At 49.9% G+C, this 24864-nt stretch overlaps 4 protein-coding genes across 19 annotated transcripts in view; 3 read left to right on the top strand and 1 right to left on the bottom strand.

The window, feature by feature from the left end:
* The window catches only part of Dock3 (dedicator of cyto-kinesis 3), a 339506-nt gene extending 336327 nt beyond the window's left edge, over window positions 1-3179 (top strand). For all 11 annotated transcript variants that reach the window (XM_030244177.1, XM_011242872.2, XM_011242871.2 and 8 more), the window contains one exon: window positions 101-3179. In XM_030244177.1, the coding sequence (XP_030100037.1) occupies window positions 101-610 (510 nt within the window). In that variant the 3' untranslated portion in view covers window positions 611-3179. The remainder of the gene's footprint in view (window positions 1-100) is intronic.
* An 886-nt stretch (window positions 3180-4065) lies between these two features.
* Window positions 4066-7251, top strand: Manf (mesencephalic astrocyte-derived neurotrophic factor). The gene is made up of 4 exons (NM_029103.4): window positions 4066-4190; window positions 4806-4933; window positions 5702-5843; window positions 6779-7251. The coding sequence occupies exons 1-4, from the start codon at window positions 4106-4108 to the stop codon at window positions 6961-6963; spliced, it is 540 nt and encodes a 179-aa protein (NP_083379.2). The 5' UTR covers window positions 4066-4105; the 3' UTR covers window positions 6964-7251.
* A 1677-nt stretch (window positions 7252-8928) lies between these two features.
* Window positions 8929-15076, top strand: Rbm15b (RNA binding motif protein 15B). The gene has a single exon (NM_175402.5). It carries the CDS (start codon window positions 9037-9039, stop codon window positions 11698-11700), a length of 2664 nt encoding a protein of 887 aa, NP_780611.3. The 5' UTR covers window positions 8929-9036; the 3' UTR covers window positions 11701-15076.
* Window positions 15012-24864, bottom strand: part of Dcaf1 (DDB1 and CUL4 associated factor 1) — a 66824-nt gene continuing 56971 nt past the window's right edge. For 2 of the 6 annotated variants that reach the window (NM_001373930.1, NM_001373931.1), the window contains 2 exons: window positions 21696-21948; window positions 15012-16070 (listed from right to left, as the gene is read on the bottom strand). In NM_001373930.1, the coding sequence (NP_001360859.1) occupies window positions 16012-16070; window positions 21696-21948 (312 nt within the window). In that variant the 3' untranslated portion in view covers window positions 15012-16011. Of the gene's footprint in view, window positions 16071-19598; window positions 19716-21695; window positions 21949-24864 lie in introns of all 6 variants that reach the window. The other 4 variants (XR_379768.4, XM_006511753.3, XM_006511754.3 and 1 more) reach the window with 4 other exon arrangements.

Here is a 24864-nt window from a genome sequence, read left to right as displayed (position 1 = left end):
TTTAAAATTCATTGATAAGCTGACTCTTGGTCTCCACATGGCAGGCCAGTCCACCTGTCTAGAGAGGGGTTCTAACTTACCCACCCTTTCCTTCGCACAGTCTCCTCTCCACCCCATCCCAGCCTCCCCTACAAGCCCCCAATCGGGCCTGGATGGCAGCAACTCCACGCTGTCTGGCAGCGCCAGTAGCGGTGTATCCTCCTTAAGTGAGAGTAACTTTGGGCATTCCTCAGAGGCCCCACCTCGAACAGACACCATGGACTCCATGCCAAGCCAGGCCTGGAATGGCGATGAAGACCTTGAGCCGCCCTACCTCCCTGTCCACTACAGCCTCTCTGAATCTGCTGTCCTTGATGCCATCAAGTCCCAGCCATGCAGGAGCCACTCAGCCCCAGGGTGTGTCCTCCCTCAGGATCCCATGGACCCACCTGCGCTGCCACCCAAGCCCTATCACCCCCGCCTGCCAGCCCTAGAGCATGATGAGGGTATGCTATTGCGGGAGGAGGCTGAGAGGCCAAGGGGCCTGCACCGCAAGGCCTCCCTGCCTCCTGGAAGTGTCAAGGAGGAACAGGCCCGCCTGGCCTGGGAGCACGGCCGAGGGGAACAGTGAGAAGCAGAGAGGCAGCTGCACCACCACCTTCCATGAGCAGCTTGCCCAGGCACTCCAGGTCTGAGAAGCAAGTCCCTCCCAGGGAGCTAGAGGCTTGGCACTCAGGAGAAAGCCACCAGAGTCTCTGTTCTACTGCCGTGAACTCATGTTTCGCCATGTTCAGAGGCCACAGCAGCATGACGGGTTGTGGCTTCTTTCATTTTCTTTTCGTTTCCATTTTCTCTGGGTTTTTCTTTATGCAGTAGTTGCTTTCTTCCTCCTGCAGTTCCAGACCACATGGAGCTATATGGAAATATTGCACAGACATAATTGTTTTGCAGCATTGCAGAGTCCAGGAGTAGGAGCCCAGGCCCTCCCTCCAGGGTAGAGATTTGAAGAATGGAAATTGCACTAGGGGCCTCTTCCTTTGCCGTATGGACAGAAGCATTCTTGATTGCATTCAGGGATTGCAAGGACCACATGGACTACATGTCACAGGTGGACAGAGGGGCCACAAGCCGTTTTGCACAAATGCTTGCCCACCTGCCCACTCCTCCTCCTAGGAGTGTGCAATAGAGGGGCTGGTCAGGCACATGGTGGCCTAACTGCATGCCCAGGGCATACTGCCAGGCTTCCATGGGCCGGGCTGGTCTCTTATCCCACTTGGACGTTATTCATCACTTTTATTTTGGACCTTTCGCTCCTTTCCACTCAAAACACCTCATGATCTGCAGAAGCCTCCGTGGCTCAAAATGGACTTGAAAGGGTGATTATCTCTCGTCCTGGGGCTTGACTGAAATGAAGCTAGAAGGGCTTTCACTCCTGCAGTGAGTTAGGCCCCTTCCTTGGATTAGAAAGAGCTGGTGTGAGAGTGAGGCTGGAGTGTGGCAGGAGCCAGAGAACCTTTTGCTTTCCCAGGTGGCCCCAAATGCCTGCCGCTTAGAGCCTGAATCAGGGATTTTCAGCACTACCTCTGAGCCTTGGGGTTGGCTGCCCAGCCTGGCTTCCAGGCCCTGAGGATGTGTGGTCAGGTTCAGCAAGCTCCTGGGTTTAAAAATATATAAATAAATAAATGGTGGGAGGAAACTTCTCCTTTTGGAGGCAGAGAGCCACACAGGTAAAACTGTTATCTTCCAAGCAGCCAAGTACTGAGCCCTCCACTCCAAACCCATAGGGACTGCCCACCACTCAGGGTTCAGGACAGGCAGAAGGGCAGTTTTTCAAACCTCCCCAGTCTGTTAAGTAGGGCACAGTGGTGACTTTATAGGGAATTCTTTCATGTCAGGGCACTGACGTTACTCTTGGTATTATGGTGGGGGTATGGTAATATTTCACCAGGGTGCTTCTAAGTTACTTTTTAAAATAACTTGTCTTGAGGCAATTGTTTTCCTTTTATTTGCTTACATTCCCATCAGTGATGGCCATAAAACTGCCTTCTCCTTGATGAGCAGGTATGTTGCTCCCCTGTTCCCTTAACTAGTTGGCCTTCTGGCCTGCTATGGCCAAGTTCTGGCCCCAGCTGCTTATCCCTTCTCCACAATTCTTTCCAAACAGAAAAACCCATGGTCACAGTGTTTTTCTCTTAGAAACAAGTTTAATAGAACTGTCAGCAAATAACCTATAGGAAAAGAAAGAAGGCCCATTTCCGTTCACAGTATGTTGGGGCCCAGGTACCAACAGTGTAGGGCTTTCTGATACCCTCAGGATCATTCAGGCAGAGTGGAGACTGTTGAGGATGTAGGTAGGCCAATCCAATAGCCCCAGCACCAAGGGCACACACACCTGTTCCTGAGCCCAGACTCACTGGTAAGCTTGTTTCTGGACCGTCTGGGTTCACAGGTATGAGGGTCAAGTCTAGCTTGGGATGTGATTCTTAGGTAGGGCAGCTTTAGGTTTGTTTCCAGGCACGTCTGAACCTCAGTCCACGGAGGCAGCCAGTCATCACATGCAGACATCTCCTTTCTCCACTTGATGGCACAGGAGGTAGGGAGGGGAATGTAGGGTTAAGTTCCTTGACCTTGCTTTATGCAAAGTGAAATATATTTGTGTTACTTCTCTCCATTTTCCCCAACTGGATGAAATGGACCTATTCTGAATACTTTTTATTGAAAAACCAGCCAGTGTGAGGGAAATGGGAGGTCAGAGATCAGAATCCTTTGAAAAGATTGTGAAATACTGATTTTCATTGTTTAAAGCGTATTTGTAAATACCTATTTGAATGCTGTGTATTTGTACAGGAATTTGAGCAAAAAAATGTATAGAGTATGTCTAATTGGTAATAAGCCCTATAAATGTGTTTTTAACCTCTGGCATTCTGTGCTTATTTAAAACAAGAAAACTTCTAACCATTTCTTTTGTGTATTCATGTCTAAAGAAAAACTGACTTAAAATTATCTTACCTGTACCAGAAAAGTTAAAGAAAAAAATTTGTGCCAGTGTCCCAAGAGGCATTTTACTGTATATATTGTGGTAGCATGTTATAAATCCAACAAAAAATGTGACTTTTAGATGTAAATATCTGGCAACTGACTCCCCCACCTCCATCCCTTGACTGCTGTGATGTGAATTAAAGATGAATACCTGATATTGATCCACTGATTTCACTGAATGGGAGCATAAGTGCCCCTCTCAAACCCTTGTCGCCGGGCTCCAAGCCCTTTTAGCTCCAGATACTTTTCTGCACTTAGTCGGCCGCTCTCCATATTCCGCCTTCCAGGGCGAGTGGCCAAAGCCCTTGCACTTAGCATTAGGGCAGTCCAGGCGGTAATGTCTCCAGTTCCCATCCTCGTGTCTCCAAGAGTGGAGAACAAAACCTCCCAAGATCCCATGGCCTCCATTTGGAAGGTAGACCAACGCCTCTGCTCGCAGCCTTGCCGCGAGGTCCTCAGAGGCCCAGGACGGGAAACGACTAGGCAGGCCGAGACCTTTCGTTTAAGAGGTTCTGCCGTCTGACCCAGGTTAAAGCGGGGTCTGAGCAAGCCGGCGAATCAAAGTGGACGTTCCCCTTGATTGGCTCGGCAATCCACGTGGTAGTTCAAAACAAGGAACCGCTTCTGATCCATGCTCCCGCCGCCCATCCTACTGGCTATAGGGTGGCGCCAGAAATGCTGCTCTACGAGTCCGGGCGTCGGGAGGAGTGGGTGTGGAACCAAGACTCGGCATTCGGGTCGAGTCAATAGATTGAGAGGGTTCCGGGTAAGCAGCCAAAGCAGCTGCCCTAACCCAACATGGCGACCCGTGCACCTTCCCTCCGCACCCCTATGGACCGCCCAGGCTCAATCAGCAACCGACAACTGTCTAGGTCCCAGACAGCAGCAGCCAATGAGGGAGGGTAGCGTGGAGCCGCCGGTCTGGGCTCCTGGGCACGTGGACCAATGAGGATGCAGCATATGGGTGGGCGCGGGGATCGCACACCAATGGGAAGCTCAGGTTTCTGTTCCAGCCCACTAGGCGGAACACCGCGCCGGGTGCGGTTCATTCGCGCGGCGGCGGCGGTGGTGGAGACGGCTGAGGAGGATGTGGGCTACGCGCGGGCTGGCGGTAGCGCTGGCCCTGAGCGTGCTGCCTGACAGCCGGGCGCTGCGGCCAGGAGACTGTGAAGGTGCGGGGGACCGGATGGGGGCGGCCTGGCGGCGCTAAACCCAAGGAAAGCGAAAGGGTGGGAGCGACGGCCCGTCCCGGGGCTCCGCTGGAGAAAGGGCCTCACTTATTTCCCGGGCCTAGAGACGTTGACCCATTTAAGGGAACGCGTCGGTTCAGTAGCGTTAATAACTTGGCCGGAAGCCCACATCCCGGGAGTTTTTGTCTTCCCATCACTTTAGCGATTACAGGAAGGCATCCTGTGGGCCGCAACCGTCTCGGGGTTACTAAGCTGCACTTGGGGGTTCGATGTATTTGGAATGAGGAGCATTTTGATCATTTGCTTCAGCCTTCAATCTGTCCCTTATGAGGTCACAATGAGTTCCCTCAAGGACACGTGTCCACTCTAGACTTAAACTTGAAAAGAGCAGAGAGGGTTGTGTGTGGGTCACTTGGGTAATGTTCATTCCCAGCATGCAACTGGGTACAAGGACCCCAGCAACCTAAGGGCTCTGTGCACTTCTGAGTACCCGAGTTAAAAAAAAAAATTAATCCCTTCTAGCAAAACTGCTGACAGAGTTTTTTCCAGGGGAAATGGAGACTAATAATTACTTACCATCTCCTCCCTCTTTTCCAGTTTGTATTTCTTATCTGGGACGATTTTACCAGGACCTCAAAGACAGAGATGTCACATTTTCACCAGCCACTATTGAAGAAGAACTTATAAAGTTTTGCCGTGAAGCAAGAGGCAAAGAGAATCGGTTGGTAAGTAGCTGGTGACCCACCCAGCCTGTCCCTGGCTCTTGGGCACTGTCCACTTTGTGATGGGACTTGTATATATACTAATGTGAGGTTTAAGTGTTTTTATCCTCTATTTATTAAACATTGCTATAAGCTGAATATTGGTAAGACCAGGAGAGAAAATGACAGGCAACTGCAAGGCAGTGATGCCAGATGCCATGAAGGAAATAAGCTAGGAGAGTTGGTGGGTGGGAGCTGAGAGAGAAAGTAGTGGGTATCTACCTCTGAGGACAGGGAGTCAGTGAGGTGGAGTGAGCACAACTCAGGCAATGGGAGTGCCCAAAGACCAGAATGAATTTGGTGTGATTGGAACCAGAAGTAGTTGGCTAGGTGCCCCGAGATGGCCAGGGCCAAGTCAAGGTCAAGGACCCTGGCGGAGCATCAGCCTCTTGTAGCTTTAATTTCCATGGTAGTCTCTCATCGGAACTCTAACTCTGCAGCTGAGCATATATCAAGTGCCTCGGGCCTGGGACAGCTAGATCTGGGCAGACTAACAAACCGAAGCCTTGGCAAAGAGAGGTTTTCAAGGTGACCTAACAGTTGTCTGGAACTGGAGAGTTGGTTATGAATGTGTGCTGCTCTTGTGGAGGACCTGAGTTCAATTCCAGCATCCACAGCACCCTGCACTGCAGCTCCAGGGAACCTGATGCCTTCTGGCCTCTGACACATGCTCTCATGCATGCAGATTTTTTTCAAGGCTTTCATTTTGTTTTGTTTTGGTTTTTGCTGCAGTGCTACTACATTGGAGCCACAGATGATGCTGCCACCAAGATCATCAATGAGGTGTCGAAGCCCCTGGCCCACCATATCCCTGTGGAAAAGATCTGTGAGAAGCTGAAGAAGAAAGACAGCCAGATCTGTGAACTAAAATACGGTGAGTGTGACTCGGACCCTGTGCCTTCTACCATCTCTGCATACCCTTTCTGGACTTAACTTTCTAGCCAGAAGAGTCATCAAAAGCGGGTTTGTAGCATAAAGGATGATTCTCTGTGCTGCAGGGAACAGACTTGCGCATCGAACATAGGTGGAGGTCAAAGGGTGACTTAACATACTTTGAAGGATGAGGGTTGACCCAGAGGCCATCTGATAGAGCAGTGCAGATAGAGATTATAGATAGTGGTGGAGTACGTAGAGGTCAAGTTGGACAGAGCCTTGGGGGGAAATTTGGCTTTTAGTCTAAAAACTTGGGAGCTTTAGAAGTTTTTGAGCAGAGAAGTGATGTGGTGGGAACTTGAGTTCAACAGTCATGGCTCTAAACCCCAGGCGTGACAGTTACAGCATCACCATGGCAGAGCCCATCTGGTTGCACAGAATCCTAGTCTCGAGAAGAGCTAGGCCTCTCCTATAAAGTTTAAACGATGCCAGTGTTTACTGCACTAATGTTCGGGAATTTTGTACTTGTGTGAATTTGATTTGGTATCCTGGTTGGTTCTGGTGTCGGTTTGTTTGGGTCACGTGGGTTATGGAGTAAGTGTCTGACTCTGGTGCCTCTTGGGGAGGCTAGGGGTGTGTCTGCTCTGCTCAGCCTGGAGCTGTCCTTTGTGCTGGCATGTAGGAAGCCCTCGGGGAACTGGAGCTATGTTCCTTCTCTAAACCACATAGGCTGTCTGCACTGTGTGTCTTATGGTGGCTACTGACAGCCTGAGGTGGCCTTCCTGGTGAAGACTGTCATCTCAATCTTGGGCGCAGTGTGCATTTGTCTTCCCGGCCGCACGTAGGGCTGGACATCCTAAGGATGGTTTGACGTGCAGCACAGTTGGGCCTGCAGCCTCTCCTGCCCAGCCATTTACTCTCCTGCTCTCCCTGCAGACAAGCAGATTGACCTGAGCACAGTGGACCTGAAGAAGCTCCGGGTGAAAGAGCTGAAGAAGATCCTGGACGACTGGGGGGAGATGTGCAAAGGCTGTGCAGAAAAGTCTGACTATATCCGGAAGATAAATGAACTGATGCCTAAATACGCCCCCAAGGCAGCCAGCGCACGGACTGATCTGTAGTCTGCCCAATTCCTGCTGCACCTGAAGGGGAAAAAGCAGTTTATCTGTCTCTTCCCCAAATAACCATTTTGTAATTTATTTTTTAAGCGGGCTCCTGACAATGAGATGTGAACCTAGAGCTTTCCTAGTGATGCTGGCTCTGCAGTTCCCTCTTGCCCATCCCCGAGTGGGGACAATTTCCCCATCCCCAAGTGGGGACAATTTACTTCCTTCTTTGCTGGTTTACTCTAGGACTTCAAAGTTTGTCTGGGATTTTTTTATTAAAAAAAATTGTCTTTGGAGAGTTGAGCTGGCACAGTATTCTGTCCTATAGATTACTGGTTTATCTTTCCAGTCTGAAAAGATCCCTCAGCCTGCCAGTGCTGAGGGCCTGAAACTCCCATAACAGGACTTAAGAGCTTGGGCAGCCAATGTCTTGTGGGTTTGGGCTTCTGGGTGTCTGATACTTCAGCCTGGTGAGGTTAGACTTGACCCCTGACCCCCACCCCCATCCAGTCCAGTAGCAGGGGCTGAAGGTTCTTGAGCTGCTGTTAAGTCTAAAGGACATTTACATTTGGCTCAGCCTATGCAGAAGGAGAACTGTGAGCTGAGTACAGGTGGTCAGACCATAGCGTATCTTTACCCCGCCTGGTACTTAAACTATTCATTCATCGGGGTTCCAGTCTAGCATCAGAACAAGGACCCTTGCTTACCTATATTTTTGGCAAAGTTGGCAGGAATCGGTTTACAAAGAAGCAGTGTGAGCTGGTTGTAGTGGAAGGCCTGAGGGAGTTGTGTGCACTGTGGTTTTCAGTTGCTCCCTTTGCTGGCACTTGTGAACTGTGCCTCAGTGGGGAAACTTTGCTCCTGCTGCCTCCAGAGATAATGAGAAAGGAGCAACTGCTAAGAAGTTATGTTTTCCAAAAGGCTCGTCTTAGCTATCTTCTTGTGTGGTCCCCAAATTCACTTTGCATTCGCAGGGCCTTACATGAAGCCCTCTGCTGTTTCTTCCAAGTTCCTCCTGCACTTTCTCCTCCTGCTGGTTGCTTTCTGCTTATGGGAGGAGGGAAGAGCTGGGTGCGTTCTTCGACATCCTACAGATGCATCAATGATCCAGCAACCGTCTGTGGAGAGCATAAGCCCTAGGGGCCTTTGAGTACTCTTGCCGGTACTTCACCTCATCTCCTGGATGTGGTCAGAACACTGGCCAGCAGTCTGTCAACTTGGCAAGAAGTGATAATGGCATTACCTGCTCTTTACCCTTGGCTCAGCAGCCCCACCTTCCCAGCCTCCTGTCCGCCCAGACACCTACAGCAGAAATTTGGACCCAGTGGCACCAAGATGCCTGTCTGTAGGTTGCAAACGCATTCTAGTTTCTGTACCTGGACCCCGGGGAGGTCTCACCTGTGTCTATCAGGACAGTGCCTGAAGAATTCGAATGCATAAGATGCCTGGATGTGGGTCCTAGGCAGGGTGTAGGCATCCTTGTGTGTCTATTTTCAAGGGGGCCAACTCTGGTCCTAATCAGAAAACTCCATGGAAGGAAATAGAGTTTCTTCAATCTAGTGGCAGGTTGGAGTGGGACGCGCAACACTTGGCTTCGGGCCAAGCGGCCACACCTGCTCCGGTGGGCGTGGCCCCGAGGCGGAAAAAGATAGGCGGACCCGGAGTAGCAAGCAAGCCCTGGAGCACAAAGCGAAAGCGCAGCCGCGGCCTGCCGAGCTCGAGAGGGAATCTGCGCGCGACCCAGGAGCCGGGTGCCTGGGCTCCGGCAGCCACGCGGCGGCGCCAAAGCTCGCAAGACAGGCCGCTTCCTCTGGTTGCCAAGATGTCACGTGGTGCGGGGCCACGGAGCTCCGTGATAGGCAGCGAGCGAAACTCTCGGCCCGCCCACCGCGGTCACGTGTCGCGGCCGGCGCAGCTTGATAACGCAGCGCCGGGCCCCTCGGCGCCGCTCCCGCCCCGCCCCGCCGCCGCCGCCGCGCCGAGTCCTTTTGTCCAAGATGGCGGCGCCGGGGGCGCTGCCTCCTGGGCCGCCGCCGCCGCCGCTCTGAGGGACCCGCGGGCCGCCCGCCCGCCCGCCGAACCGGCGCGATGAAGCGGCAGAGCGAGCGAGACTCCAGCCCGAGCGGGCGTGGCTCGTCATCGTCCGCCAAGCGGCCGCGGGAGCGCGAACGAGAGGCAGAGGCGGGCGGGCGGCGGGCAGCGCACAAGGCCTCCGGCGGTACCAAGCACCCGGTCCCGGCGCGGGCTCGCGACAAGCCCCGCGGCAGCGGCGGAGGCGGCGGGCATCGCGACGGGCGCGCTGCCGGGGATGCGAATCACCGGGCGAGCGGCGGGCGCTCCTCGGGCGCGCCCGGAGGCGGGGGACGCACCGGCAAGGCCTCCGGGGACCCGGGTGCTGGCGGCGCGTCGCCCCGCGCATCTCCACTCCCGCCGCCCCCGCCGCCCCCCGGGGCGGAACCCGCGGGTCCGGGCTCCACCGCGGCTCCGGAGTACAAGACGCTCCTCATCAGCAGCCTGAGCCCCGCGCTGCCGGCCGAGCACTTGGAGGACCGGCTCTTCCACCAGTTCAAGCGGTTCGGGGAGATCAGCCTGCGCCTGTCACACACCCCGGAGCTGGGCCGCGTGGCCTACGTGAACTTCCGGCACCCACAGGACGCGCGGGAGGCTCGCCAGCACGCCTTGGCCCGGCAGCTGCTGCTCTACGATCGCCCGCTCAAGGTGGAGCCGGTGTACCTGCGCGGCGGCGGGAGCAGCCGGCGCAGTAGCAGCAGCAGCGCCGCCGCCTCCACGCCGCCCCCCGGGCCTCCCGCGCCCGCCGACCCCCTGGGCTATCTGCCCCTGCACGGTGGCTACCAGTACAAGCAGCGCTCGCTGTCTCCGGTAGCCGCCCCGCCCCTGCGGGAGCCCCGCGCGCGGCACGCCGCCGCAGCCTTCGCCCTGGATGCTGCTGCCGCGGCGGCCGTGGGACTGTCTCGAGAGCGAGCCCTGGACTATTACGGGCTGTACGACGACCGCGGCCGCCCGTACGGCTACCAGGCCGTGTGCGAGGAGGACCTGATGCCGGAGGATGATCAGAGAGCCACTCGAAACCTCTTCATCGGCAACCTGGACCACAGTGTTTCTGAGGTGGAGCTTCGACGGGCCTTCGAGAAGTACGGCATCATCGAGGAGGTGGTCATCAAGAGGCCTGCCCGCGGCCAGGGTGGTGCCTATGCCTTCCTCAAGTTTCAGAATCTGGACATGGCACACAGGGCGAAGGTGGCTATGTCTGGCCGGGTGATTGGCAGAAACCCCATAAAGATAGGCTACGGCAAGGCTAACCCCACCACCCGCCTCTGGGTGGGTGGTCTCGGACCTAACACCTCGCTGGCGGCCCTGGCCAGGGAATTCGATCGCTTCGGGAGCATTCGGACCATCGATCACGTCAAAGGAGACAGCTTTGCCTACATCCAGTACGAGAGCCTGGACGCAGCCCAGGCTGCCTGTGCTAAAATGAGGGGCTTCCCCTTGGGTGGTCCAGATCGCAGGCTCCGGGTGGATTTTGCCAAAGCCGAGGAGACTCGCTATCCCCAGCAGTACCAGCCCTCACCTCTCCCTGTGCACTATGAGCTGCTCACTGACGGATATACCCGGCATCGGAACTTGGATGCTGACCTTAGGGTGCGGGATAGGACCCCTCCACACCTTCTGTATTCAGACCGAGACCGGACCTTTTTGGAAGGGGACTGGACCAGCCTCAGTAAAAGTTCAGACCGCAGAAACAGCCTGGAGGGCTATAGCCGCTCAGTTCGCAGCCGGAGTGGTGAGCGCTGGGGGGGTGATGGGGACCGGAGCATAGCCAAGCCCTGGGAAGAGAGACGCAAGCGGAGGAGCCTCTCCAGTGACCGTGGGAGGACAACTCACTCCCCTTACGAGGAACGCAGCAGGACCAAGGGTGGGGGGCAGCAGTCTGAGCGAGGCTCAGATCGCACCCCTGAGCGTAGCCGCAAGGAGAACCACTCCAGTGAAGGGACCAAGGAGTCAGGCAGCAACTCCCTCAGCAACAGCAGACATGGTGCTGAGGAGAGGAGCCACCATCACCACCACCATGAGGCTCCAGACTCTTCCCATGGGAAAAAGACTAGAGAGAGTGAACGCAATCATCGGACCACTGAGGCAGAGCCCAAGACTCTTGAAGAGCCAAAACACGAGACCAAAAAGCTAAAGACTCTGTCAGAATATGCCCAGACACTGCAGCTGGGTTGGAATGGGCTTCTGGTGTTGAAAAACAGCTGCTTTCCGACATCTATGCACATCCTTGAGGGGGACCAGGGAGTTATCAGTGGCCTCCTCAAAGACCATCCTTCTGGCAGCAAGCTGACCCAGCTAAAGATTGCCCAGCGCCTTCGACTGGATCAGCCCAAGCTGGACGAGGTCACCCGGCGAATCAAGCAGGGGAGCCCTAATGGCTATGCTGTGCTCCTGGCCATCCAGTCAACCCCCAGCGGGCCTGGCGCCGAGGGCATGCCCGTGGTGGAGCCAGGCCTACAGAGGCGGCTTCTCAGGAACCTAGTCTCCTACTTGAAACAGAAGCAGGCTGCAGGGGTGATCAGCTTGCCGGTGGGTGGGTCTAAGGGCAGAGACAACACAGGCATGCTCTATGCCTTCCCGCCCTGCGACTTTTCACAGCAGTACCTCCAGTCAGCGCTGCGGACATTGGGCAAGTTAGAGGAAGAACACATGGTGATAGTTATAGTAAGGGACACCGCCTAGCCCGCACCTGTGCTTTCCAGCTGTGTTTGTGTCACAGAAGCAGTTATTTTAAAGATCTGCTCCTTCTCCACCTACCTTCTCCCTTGGTTTGAATTCTCTGCTGGGTTTTTGTGGTTCATTTGGTGGCATCCTGTCTACTGCTAAAACTAAGTTCTTAGATTTGGGGGGAATTTTTGTTTTTTTATAAGAAGAAACTTATGTTTCCCGTGTATGAGATTCTGTCTGCTGTATTCTGTATTTTTTTATATTTTATTTTATTTTTTTGACTAACTGTATGGAAAATTGTCAGTAAAGCCTTTGTCAGAGGATGAATTTTTAATCCCGCCAGAGTCCTGGTTTAATCAGGTTTTTTCGTAAAGAATGGAAGGCTTCACTCAGAGCATGCCGTATGTCATGTTTTTGTCACCACTGCTTCTAAAAGTTGTGCTGTGCTGGTCCTGCGCAGCTCTTTGTGCTATCGGGGCCCAGCTCACACTTGTCAAACTTAGCTGCTGGCCAGCAGGCTTACAAGGCATGGTCCCTGTTTATACTAGCCGAAAGCTGAGCCCGTTCAGAGGAAAGGCCTGGGCCTAAGACCTGTGCCAACAGCTACAGGTAGTTTTGTTGTTTTTCCCTGCCCTAAGTGTGTGCTTTAGTTTGGGCGATGGCTGTTGGACAGAGCACCCAATTATAAAAGCCTGTTTAATGGAGGGTAGTTTTCAGTTGTGTAGTCTTGCATTTGGGGGGAGGAACAGTGCAATATTGATGCAAACGGCCGTGGGCATGACGTGCCCAGGCTCCCCCTGGTTCCGTCTTTTAGTCTTACTGTGTAGTTTAGGGTCTCCCCTATCAGTCATCTGCCTGACTGCCAGGGGTCTTGGAGGTAAGATGTTGGCAGGCAGGGTAAGCGGCAGCCAGACTTGTTAACTCTTCAATGTGCTTCCTTCGCTCTCAGGGCTATGTCAGAGCAGCCTGTGCTGCAGTCAAACTTCAAGCTTTGTGGCAAACAGACCCCCCAACTACACTGCTCAGTCTGCAAGGGTGTCAGTGCCAGGAAGATGCCCTTGATGAGTGACATAGTGTTCCGTGTTGTGACCCAGACCTGAGGTAAGAAAATAGAGAAAAGTCACAGTTGTGATGGACTAGAGCCCAAATCCACATCAGCTTTGGTATGAAGGAACCAGACTGATAAGTCCTATGTCTGGGATGGGAAAGTGACTAGGCCCTGCCTTTGTGGTCTCTCAAGTAGAAAGCCAGATCAGGCAACAACGGTTGTCACCACAGATCACAGTCAGGCTCACAATGTGACGGCTTGGTAGTCCAAACCAGTCAGGCTGAGGAGAATGGAACCCTGGTTAGAGGTTCTAGCCAGGCCAGTGCTTCAGGTCTGGCCTACCCTGAGCCAGCACCTGTGACCCCTGGGCTCTGAGATGGACCTTGAAGGCTGTATGGAGTTCATGCCTGTCTACAGAGACAGAAATTTAAGAGACTGGAGAAGAACAGGGAATTACCACTCACTGGGCTTTGGCTGGTATTCATGAGAAAGTAAAGGCTCTAAAGCAGTGGCTCTCCACCTGTGGGTCACAACCCATTCGGCAAACTTCTATCCTCCAAAATATCTGCATTACAATTTGTAACAGTAGCAAAGTTACAGTTATGAAGTAGCAACAAAATAACATGGTTGGAGTAACCACAACATGAGGAAGTGTATTAAAGGGTTGCAGCACTAGGAAGGCTGAGAACCACTTCTCTAAAGCATTAACATGCGTGTTCATCTCCCTATGTATGGGGCCACTTTCTCTGGAGCTCGGAGCAAGCCAGTCAACCTGCTAGACTAGACTACTTCAGTTCTTTGTCATACCAGCAGAAACCAGAGCTCATCCTGACAGACTGCTGCAGTTTTTCTTACAGATCCTGAACAATGAAAAGCATCACAGAAGAGTTGTTGTAGCACAGCTGGGTCCCTGTAACAAAGCAGGTTTCACCCGGGTACCCTTCCCAGGCAGAACCAGGTCACTTTATTACCCCTTTGGAAAAGGGCACCCTTTGGCTCTGGCGATCATCTGTTTCTTAGTGAAGAACCACACCCACTGTAACCTTCTTCCTTGGGCCATCTTACCCACTTCCTTTTAGTCCTTAAGATGTTAACAGGTTCTGTGGCCTCTCAGTCAGCCCTGCTAGCACTAGAGGTGGGTCAGGCGGCCAAGGCCTTGTTTGATCATGACATTGTAGCCAGTGAGAAAGCTGACAGCAGGTACCCAGTGCCTGAGATGTTGCATCAAGGCAAAAAACATGAGCAGAGAAAGCCCCTAATTGGAAGGTTTCATAGCTTGTCTTAAGTGACTCGGGTTGTGAACCCTAGGAAGAACATGGAAGGTGGATGTTTTCTCCTAGCCTCATGAGGCACATTCCTAAGGGAGTGTTGTCAAGTCAACCAAAATTGTGCTTTCCTATTATATGTGCTCATCTCTACCTTGGGAGGACTGCGTGCTCCCAGGAGCTCCTGGCAGAGCTGCAACACAGAGACTTTGCTGTTTTCTCTTCAGCTGCATCCAGGAGCAGCCATCAGCCTTCTACTGGCTGGTGTCAGCTAACCATTTAATGCCATGGCATGAAGCAAATGAGCGGCTGAGCCTTGGCTTGCTTAAAGTACCAGGATGTACTTCTTTGGTACTGGGTCCCTTCAGTGTAACAGGCTGTGTTCTTGGTGTAGGAGGCTCTCCCTACCCCTGGAGAGTTTTCACTGTCTGTGTTACTTGTTTACTTTATAACCAGTACACCCTTCTCTCAGCAAAGGGAGTAGGGTTTCTGTAGCTGTGATGCCTATGTAACAGAAACAGAAGCTACAATCTGGGCAAAATCAGAGAGAAAATTAACTTTGTATTTATTTGGGAAGGAGAGAGGCAGGCTGAGCAAAGCATGAGCCCCTGATGCTTTGTCAGTTTTAGACCTTGCCAGTTTTTCTCCAAATCCAGCCTGACCAAGCCTCAAAGTACCCCTGAACTGTTAGGACTGAAAAACTGTCCAAGTCCCCCCTAATCTCAGACAAGGGGTAGCCAGAATGCTCCTTAAAAGTCCCACACATGGGGGTAGAGATGTACCCCCTACCCCGGTCCCTTCTGCCCCCTTGTTTGTTATCCTCACAAAGCCTTCAGCAACTTCAGGCCAGGCTCAAGTGCCAGAGCCACCGTCTGTCCCAGGGGTTTGCTGTGGGAGGCGGTGTTCTCTCACTGTGGAGGGAGGGCTCTGCCTTCCTTACAAGTCCTCTGAGGTCTGGCCAGAACTGAGAGGAGGAAGGGGAAATCCCACTTTGGTAAAAGAAAACAAGGAAAGGCCATAAACAAAGACAGACTTGTAGTTTATTTTGTAATTTTTTTTAAATAAATACACTTTACATTAAAGAAAAAGACCTTTGATTTGTAATTTCCACATTGGGGAGAAAGGGAAAGGGAAAAAAAAAAAGGCTTGAAAAACTGAATCACAAAGAGGAAAGAGAGGGAGTGAATTTATACCCCTAAAGTTCTCTCAACTCCACAAAACCAGGGTCCACACGACTGACTGCTGCCTGGCCACCGAGGCAGGGAGTTAGGCATTCCCAGTGCTCAGGCCATGCCGCCCATTCCCGCTCTGGCACAAAGGAAAACAAATTAACTTGACAGCATATGAGGCAACAAAACAGGTTAAAAATCATATATTATATTTATAATAAAATATTCTTAATCCTTATCAATTTATGAAACCACGATTTTCCTCTTCATTTAAATACGTATGTAAAAATGCCTCTATATGTTCTTTAGACATCATTTTCTTCCAAAGAAAATGAAGTGCGGGGATAGGAGACTGGTGGATAAGTTCAGACCCTCGTTAGAAATGCCTGGTACTTTTTTTTTTCTTTTTAAGTTTTATAAAAAACTATTTCTTGTTCTTTTAAGTAAAGAACATTATACAAAGAAAATATATTGTGAAATACCCAGAGACATGTTTGTTTTTCCCTTGAGGAAAGCTATGCCCTTCCTAGGAGGAGGGGGACACAAACTAGGGCCTAGTCCCTGTAGCTCTGTGTGTGTGTGTGTGTGTGTGTGTGTGTGTGTGTGTGTGTGTGTGTGTGTGTGTGTGTGTGTGTGTGTGTGTGTGTGTGTGGTCGTGTGGTCACTGTTGTTGTTGTTCTTAGAAGGGCCCTCAGATTCCAGGGAGACTTTAAATCATAGTCCTCTGAATGCAGGGCATACAGTTCCTTAACTGACAGCCCTGGGAGGCAGCAAAGGGCAGGTGTTCTGAATTCACTCAGTTTCTCTCGCCTGCCAAGATTCTCTTCCAAGTAGGAATGGCACATCACTCATTCAGAGATAAGATGATGTCATCTTCCAAATCAGAGTTGTCCGAGCTGTCTGCTGAAAGGTAAGAGAAGGGAGAGACGATTATGTGCTAGGATTGTAGGAAACTCCTACATTCAACACACTTATGCCTGAGCAGGGTTAATTACCACTTTCCAGAAAGTAGAAAACACATCAATTAACTCCTTGGAGCTTGACTCCAGAGAATATGCCTGTTGCTGGCAACAGTGGCCACCCCTGGGATCTCTGGCTCTCTTGCCTTTCAAAAGACCTGAGCTTAGAGGCCCTGCTTCCTGCCTGGGTTGCCTCAGAGGGATCAAGTGAGTGTCCTCAAGCCTCCTCCTGGGGCACTGGGCTACAAAGGGACAGGGCTGAGGGGAGCACCGAAGTCCCAGCCCCAAGCCTATTGTGTCCTTACGGCAAGATCATAAGCCTGACCCGAGGAAGCAGTAAGAGAGGATGTGGAGTTAGAGCTCCAGGCCAGCGTGGGTTTCAGAAGAAAACCCTGTCTTTAAAACAAAATGTTACTAGGGGACCTGGAGAAGATATCAGGAGGAACGGAGTCAGCCATTCAAAGTAGCAGATATGAAGGATAACAATTCTTAAAGAGTTCTAACATTCAACACAAAGACAGTACAAATAAAATTAAATTCTGGATCAGACCAGATGGGCGTGATGGGTAGATAGTGGGCATGTTCATCTTTTCACTATAGTAGCCTTTGGACATGAATCCCATGGTGGATATCTTATATGGACACACTAAAATTTATTTTTAAAAGTTAAGGCAGGCGGAATCCCTTCCTCCAGCCCTCAGAAGCCTACAAAGGCAGAAGATCCTAGGACTCATCCTTGTCATGCAGCTACAGAGAAAACCATCCATGGCAAACAAGCAGGAAGCTACAAGAAGCAGAGACCGAGGGCCCTGGGACTCACTCTGCAGGCAAGAAATGAAATCATTAACTACTTCTAGAAGGATCCATTGAGCAATGAAACTAAGTAGTCACAAAAGAGCCTCTCAAAGCCAGGCGTGAGGGACACATCTACAGTCTTCAGAACACTAAAGCTCAGGCTAAGGCCAGCCTGGATACAGTGAGACCCTCTCCTGTTCCCTCAACTAAAGGACCCTAAAGACAAAATACACCATGCCTGTCTGGAACTGGTAACACTAAAGGCCTAGTGTTTGTTCAAGAAACCATGAAAAAGGACCAGTAAGGTATATCAGTAGGCAAAGGTCTCTGATACCAGCTCTCCAGGGAGTTCTATCCCTGTAGAGAACCAACTCCTACACACTGCCCTCTTCTAACTTCCACACACTGGAAAGCTCTCAAGGACTCGCAAGCGAGCTCGTTCGTTCTCTCTCTCTCTCTCTCTCTCTCTCTCTCTCTCTCTCTCTCTCTCGTATATGGATGTGCAACACGTGTCTCTGGTGTCCACCCAAGGAGGTCAGAAAAGGGCAACAGAGCCCCTGGAACCAGCATTACAGATGGTTAAGAGCCATCATTGTAGGTGCTGCCATCAAACCCAGGCTCTGCAAGAACAAGTGCTTTTAACCACTGAACCATCTCTTCCACCCCTTAAAAAATTTTTAAATAATAACAAATCTGTGGAAATATTTTCATATGGTTCCCAGGAACATGGGCAACATAGCCTGGGCCCTAAAACACCCGGGCTCTGGGGTGTCTACAGAAATGGGTAAATACAAGTGGAAAGCTTTGCTAGCCTCTCCAAGATAACTGTAAGATAACTAATTCTAGGGCAAGGTAAGGATGGATGGGAACAAGGAGTGGGAAACACAATGGAATGGTCACAATGAAACCCTGATGCTTGAACCTAAACAGACCATGACGCAGCAGTTCCTCTGAGATAAAAACTCAAGAAGGAAGGCACTGTCTACTCCCCAGAGCCACACAGCACCTGCCCTGCCAGGTGCTTCTGCAGACCCCGAAGGACCCTCTAGTGATAACATTACAGGTGAGCCAACAATGCCAGGCCCACCTGCCTGAGACACACATACCCCAGAATAGACAGGGGCTTCAACCCTTTGCCCAACAGCAAAAAAAAAAAAAAAAAAAAAAAAAAAAGCCAAGACTTCACATCTAAGGACGGAACACCGCTTATCAAACACCACTGCGACCTTCCTCACACCGCAGCCATGGGTCAGATGACAGGGCTCCTTTTATCTACCTGCCCTAGCCTTTTCTCAGCTCCAAATGCTGCAGTGACCCTAACTTGTGGTCAGGACCTCCTATTCTAAAAAGTCTTTGCAGCAAAGGCAAATGAACTATAATAATCCCAGGGTTTTGAGCTGCTGTTGCCCTACAATATCCAGGCTTAAGAGCAAGGGGTCCCCAGAAGCATAGACGAAAAGACCCCTGAAGACAATATGCCTCTCTTTCAAGGACAGGTTTGTATCTGAAGCTATACCCTGCATGACTCAGGAACTGTGCAAAGTCACATGGTGACCCACAGCTATGGTTCTATGAATTTCACCAGACCACAGAAAGGCTCCATAAGTTGAGGAAGGTTGGGTTCCTCCAGACAAGCAGAGTGACGCTTGTAATAACACTTGTAAATGAGGGGTCAGTACAATCAGTCTGCTCCACTGACAGTCATGAGGGATAGCAACATCCACAAAGGACAGACCAGAAAACACAGGGAAGAGCACTAAAAGACAACCTGTAGGTGACAGCTGTGTCTCCACCTCAGAGTGCAAGCAGAAATGTTCAAATGTCATGTATTTTATGTCAGTGTTTACACCCAGGTTATAGTAACAATATTCTTGTAACTTAAAAGAGTTTTCCAAATTACCTTTGCTTTAAGAGAGTTAATTTTTAGAATTTAAGCAAAATTCTGAAAAGAGGGTATACTGTTACCAAATACAAATTGAGAGGGTTTATATTCAAATTAGGAATGGAAAACCTGAAGCTGGGTGTGGTGGCACATGCCTGTAATCCTAGCACTCAGAAAGTGAAGACAGAAGGGTTGGGGAACTTGAGGCCAACCTGGGTCATGAAGCAAAATATGTTAGGCAGCCAGGGCAAACTCAGGATCTGAGAGGACCACGCTGCCCTGTATAATGGAGCAAATCCAAGCACTGTTGGCCGAGCCCTTGTTGGTCACCTGTGTCATAAATAGCTGAGGGCAATGAACCATATGGCCACTGCTGCCCAGGAGTCCCCCTCAAAGAGGCGCTTACATGTCAACTGTCTGCCACAGTAAGACCCAATGTAGAACTTAGAAATATGTTTCATGACCAAAATGTATCATCCCAATGCAAGCAACCTAGGATTAGCTAAAGTATGTGGAAGGCAAGTAGTCCCCAGCACTAGGAATGTGCTATGAAAAGAGCCAAGTCCAAGCCCTAGAAAAAGTTGGAGCACGGATCAGGCTCCTTGCCGTGAGTAACAACAGTTCAACCCCCTCTCATGACCATGTGGGTGTGTCCCTGCTGTTCTGCCAAGACTCCTTCCATTTTTCTTTGTATTTAATGGGTACAGGCTTAGAAACATTACAGAATAAAAAAGCCCAGATATCTTCGCTCCTCTGGTGATTAAATGCACATTAGCACATCTATGTCTCATTTACTGTTGTAAGGCATGAGCAGAAGCTGGAAGTGTCATCTGGATTGTTGGGACACCGTCACTGGTAGCGAGCGGCTCTCTGCTCTCATTCACTGCCCCATCATGGAATAAGTACACAGCCCTGTGAATGAAGGCAGTTGTCAGGGTTAGAGTAGGGGGAAGGAAGGTTTCTCTCTTTTATCTTTGATGGGGAAGTAGTTTTATTTTCATTGTCTAGATTACCCCCTCCCCTTTTCATGGAGACCTCACTGTACTGGTTAAAAGCATGAGCTCGGGTCTTCTGAACTCTGTCTAGCCACTTCTCACTCTAAGTAGGCTTGGGGAGGAAAAGGCCCAACCAAACCAAAATGGAACACCCAATGACAGTACTGCCACCCTGTTATACTCTAACTTTGTTGGGTCTCTCCTTCAAAAGGAGCTTTTGACTAGTCTTGTCTATCTGGAAACTTCTTTAAATCTTGGGTTTTGGTAAAGTATTTTTAATTTCAAAACAAAAAAAGCAACTCAAGTGACACTCCTACAAGTGCAGGTGGCTCCAGCCACCTGCTGTAGACTGAGCCCACCTAACTAACCTGCATTACTAACCTGTTGAAGGGAGGTAAAATTTTGTCTCTAACACCTCACTATTAAAGTTTTATTTAAAATGTCCCTGGGTCCTTATCTAGCTCTCAGAGGTCATGGCCAGGGGTTAACCCACAGAATCATCTCAACCTTTGAATATGATACACCACAGCTAGGTGGGTATAAGCAACCCCACTCTCACCAAGACCTTCTTCAAATATGATAAGAGGACTTAATCAACTGTCAGTCCCAACTCGATAAGCACATAGTGATATTTGTCCGAAAGAAAATGAACTTACATCAGGTAGAGGAGCAGTATTGTGTGCGCACAGTACATGTAATAGAAGTTTCTATATTAAGCACACTGCCACCCACCTCTCCTACCAGGAAGCATGATCATAAACAGGAGGCTGGCTGATAGAGCACCATTAAGTTTGCTTGACCTAGGCCACCAAAATACAACTTTGCCATGATATAAAATGATATAAATGTATGTGTTCTTACTGCTCAGCACGATAGCAACATATGCTACAGAGCAATTGGAAATGAAAAGCTAATTTTTAATTTAATTATATTTCAACAGCCCTCCGTGCTACGTGGCTGCTATTATCAGACACAGCACCTACCATGCCTGTAAGGACGCTGGGTATATATATATATATATATACCAGCTAAGTGAGACAGGAATCACTCTTCACTCAGGCAGGGCAGCGATCAGTATAAGACTCAGGACCGCAGCCAGAACTGCCAACAGTGGCACGCTCGTGGCAACAGAGACATGTCAAGAGTACAATGTTTGCCCAGTCTTAAAGCTGATTATTTGGGAATTCATAACAATGATAGGAATGGCTTCAGAAACCCACCAGTGGGAAATTACTATACAAACTGGAGTTTGTTCTTTAGAGTTCTGAACAAGAAGTGGGGTAGGGTGAAATGAACAAGACAGATGCATTGGTTCCTCAACCTTCAGGAGAGACTGGTCAAAAGCAGCCAGGAGAGGCTCTCCCACACAAGGCCCTTAATCTATACACAGCGGCCACGGAGGCAAAGGAGCCTGTGAAGAGCTGCTTCAAACTGACCTCAGCCAGACCCTCAGGTGACAGCCATGCTTCCACCTTTCTAAGTCCAATACTTTAAAGCTGGAATTCAAAAACTATAAGCTCACTACCTATTTTGTAAATAAGTTTTATTGCAACACAGCTCTAAATATCACTTCATGTTTGGCCTGTGACTGCCTTCTCCTCACTACAGGGGATCTGAGGCTGTGACAGGGCCCACACGACCCAGGAAGCAAAGAAGCACTGCCTTTGTTCTGACAGAAAAGTGTGCAAACCTTCGCTTATGAGTTAAGAGGAGGAGCCACCTGATGGCTATAGAGTCTGACGGGAGAAGAGGCTGACTAATGTCTCAGGGCTTTTCCTCAGGGGCCAGAGTGGAGAGGCAGCAGAACTCAAGCCCAGCTGTCTTCTGGAATGGGTTGGGACAGCAGAAGGACCTGGCCTGGGTGCAGCGGCTCGCCCAGACTCTGCCCTGTACTTACTGTCCCCCAGGATCAGCTCCACCTCCTCATCTGCATCAGAGTCTTCATCTTCCCCCTCCTCTCCCTCCTCTAGAAGGTTTGCTAGCTCCTCATCAGAGGGAGAGAAGTCATTGTCTCCATCCTCTCCTGCATTCTCATTGTTGTCATCCTCCTCCAGTTCTGCCTCCAGCAACTGGTCAGTGTCTAGTTCATCTAAATCATCAGTATCATCATCATCTTCATCATCATCTTCTTCCTCCTGTTCTTCCTCTTCCTGGTGAGAGAGCATGAAGTCCATTAGGAGAAACACAAAGCCGTAATCTGAACGGGCCATATGGTGATTGACTCCTATCAATCAAGGGGACAGAGTAATAAACTGTTAGTAGACAGACTTGTCAGGAGTGATTAGGCACACGTGTTCAAGACATTTGAAAACCCGCTCAGGAAGGATTATTGACCCTCCACAAGGGCATACAGCCCTTATGGCCCTTAAAGAGAAACCCTGCCTCACAGATGTCTCAAGCCACTGCTAACTCTAAAGGACCAGAGGGATTCTTCTTCCTGCATCAGCCAAAGTGAGTGAACTGAGTTCAGACACTGGACAAAGGGTCCTGAAACCTAAAGTCCCACGTTCTAGCAAACAAAGAACACAGCTGCTGAGGTGCCAGCTCCTAAACCCCTCAGCTCATGTACTGGCTCCATCCTACAGAATAGGCAGGTACCTACCAGAGCTGCTAAGTACTCAAGAGCAATGTTTCAACAAACCAGGCACACAAAACAGAGTAAATAGATCTCCCTTTCCTGTTACAAAGTGACAGAGTAGATATAGATAGATAGATAGATAGATAGATAGATAGATAGATAGATAGATAGATAGATAGATAGATAGATAGATAGATAGATAGATAGATAGGCAGGCAGGCAGGCAGGCAGGCAGGCAGGCAGGCAGGCAGGCAGGCAGGCAGGCAGGCAGGCAGGCAGGCAGGCAGGCAGGCAGGCAGGCAGCACACTCATCCATCCTTCTACTGTAATTTACCAAAAGTATGAAACCTACTGGAAAACCAATAAAGCATTTGCATTTTCTCTGGTTTCTAAATCGCCTGCCATTCACTTAAAAACCAAGCAGTTTGTTGACAAGGCCCTAGGTTCAAACCCCAGTACCACACGAAGAAAACCATCAGAGCTATAGTATAACCCAGACCCATTAATTAACAAGCAGCTCTGCTTTGAGGACTCTGGGGTGTGTGTTCTCTGGTGTTAGTGCCCATGCACACATGTGGATGTCAGAGGATAACCACAGTGTTGATCATCTTCCATCTTGTTTAAGACAGGACCTCTTGTTCTTCTGCCACTGTATCTAGGTCTGGTCTGTAAGCATGTAAGGATTCTTCTGTCCCCACCTCCCCCTGAGCCCTCATTATAGGAATTATGGGATGACGGCTGCTTACCACCTTCCCAGATCTATGTGGTTCTAGGGATCCAAGCTCAGGCCCAGGCTGTGGGGCAGCACTCCACTTACTCAGCCAGCTCTCACCCATAGAGACTTCCTGATAGCTGTCTGATACAGTGATTTCGGCTTTTCAACTATTTATGGCTGCTATATGGGGAAAACTAATGATGTCCAGTAATCCTAATGTGTGTGTGTTCATGTGTGATCACTTCAATTACAATTCTATAGCTGTGGCTACATATCAATGGCTAAGCCTTGACCCATCTGAAAGGAGCTAAAAAAAAATGTCTAGAGGAAGCAGGGAGTGAATAACACAGTCAAGCTCACACAAATAAAAGATAAACAAAAGGAGGCCAAAGTCAGGAAAAACCCAAAGTGCTTATCAGATCATAACTTCAGGCCCTCTGCAGGCTCATTTCCATGGCCTTGACCAAAATTAGCTCGCTCTCATCTATTAACAAAGAATCAATTTAAAAATAAACAAAGAAATAACCCTGGACCATATGTCTCTCTAGAACAAAACAATTATGTTTAAATTTTATGAGAAATGAGACCTGTAAAAGGACAAACAAATAAATTACAATAGCGTAACTCTCAAGGTTTTTTTTTTTTTTTTTTTTTGGACGGGGGGAGTAGAAGATATTAGATTGGGATACAAACCAGGATATCATTTGTGCCAGGCAAAGCACTCTACCACTATACACCCCCGCCAAAGACAAGATAACTTTTAAAGGTTCACGGCTAAGGTGCTATGTTAACTGCTCAAGTAAGCATTAATCGACAAATTCAAGCTTGGTTGACCAAGAAGAACTAAGAAGTTTCCAAATCAAGAGCAATGCTAGAGAACAGATAAAGCAGGGGGGTAAACTCCAGGATCTATAAAGCAAAGCTTTGAGGCTTAGGATAGTGACTCCTCCATTCTGAAAGGCCAGTTGGAAGGGAAGAGCAGGCCGACGAGGAAGTTTTTGTGTCTACTCTGAATGAACAAAGCTGAGAGAGACATCATGAGCCTCTCGTCTCTATTTTAAAAAGGTTTCCATTGAGTACAGATGTGAACTCTTGGCTTCTAATTCTCTTAAGTCTTCACTGAGGATTTAAAGATAGTTTAGAGGACTTTGGGGGGGTGTTTGTTTGGTTTTGGGGTTTTTTTTTTTGTTTTTTGTTTTTTAGTTTTGTTCTTGTTTTTGTTCTGAGACAGGGTTTCTCTGTGTAGCCCTGGCTGTCCTGGAACTCACTCTGTAGACCAGGCTGGCCTTAAACTCTGAAATCTGCCTGCCTCTGCCTCCCAAGTGCTGGGATTAAAGGCCTGTGCCACCAATGCCCGGCGTGGACCAGGCCATTTTAAACACTACTAGTAAGTCAATTTTTTTTTTTTTTTTTTTTTTGGGTTTTTCGAGACAGGGTTTCTCTATAGCCCTGGCTGTCCTGGAACTCACTTTGTAGACCAGGCTGGCCTCGAACTCAGAAATCCACCTGCCTCTGCCTCCCGAGTGCTGGGATTAAAGGCGTGCGCCACCACGCCCGGCGTAAGTCAATTTTATGATTATCCAAAGCCTCAAAGCCTATAGGAAACAACCTCCTCCTGCCAGCTCAAAGGCAAAAACTCACTCCTCTGGTCCTAAACTTGACTCTGGCAAGCTTCCTACTCTGGCCCTGAATCCACCCTGGGAGCGTGAGTGTTTTCACACCACAGGTGTGTTTTTCACATCCCTGTCTCAGACATGTTCATACTTCCTCCAC

The sequence above is a fragment of the Mus musculus genome, chromosome 9 (assembly GCF_000001635.26).
Source record: "Mus musculus strain C57BL/6J chromosome 9, GRCm38.p6 C57BL/6J".
NCBI classification, from domain to species: domain Eukaryota; kingdom Metazoa; phylum Chordata; class Mammalia; order Rodentia; family Muridae; genus Mus; species Mus musculus.
This window is presented reverse-complemented; position numbering and strand designations above follow the sequence as displayed.

Coding starts and splice junctions, on each gene's coding strand:
- Rbm15b (NM_175402.5), top strand. CDS start 9,037: ATGAAGCGGCAGAGCGAGCGAGACTCCAGCCCGAGCGGGCGTGGCTCG.
- Manf (NM_029103.4), top strand. CDS start 4,106: ATGTGGGCTACGCGCGGGCTGGCGGTAGCGCTGGCCCTGAGCGTGCTG. Junction 4,191..4,805: donor GCGGCCAGGAGACTGTGAAG/GTGCGGGGGACC, acceptor CCTCTTTTCCAG/TTTGTATTTCTTATCTGGGA. Junction 4,934..5,701: donor GAGGCAAAGAGAATCGGTTG/GTAAGTAGCTGG, acceptor TTTTTGCTGCAG/TGCTACTACATTGGAGCCAC.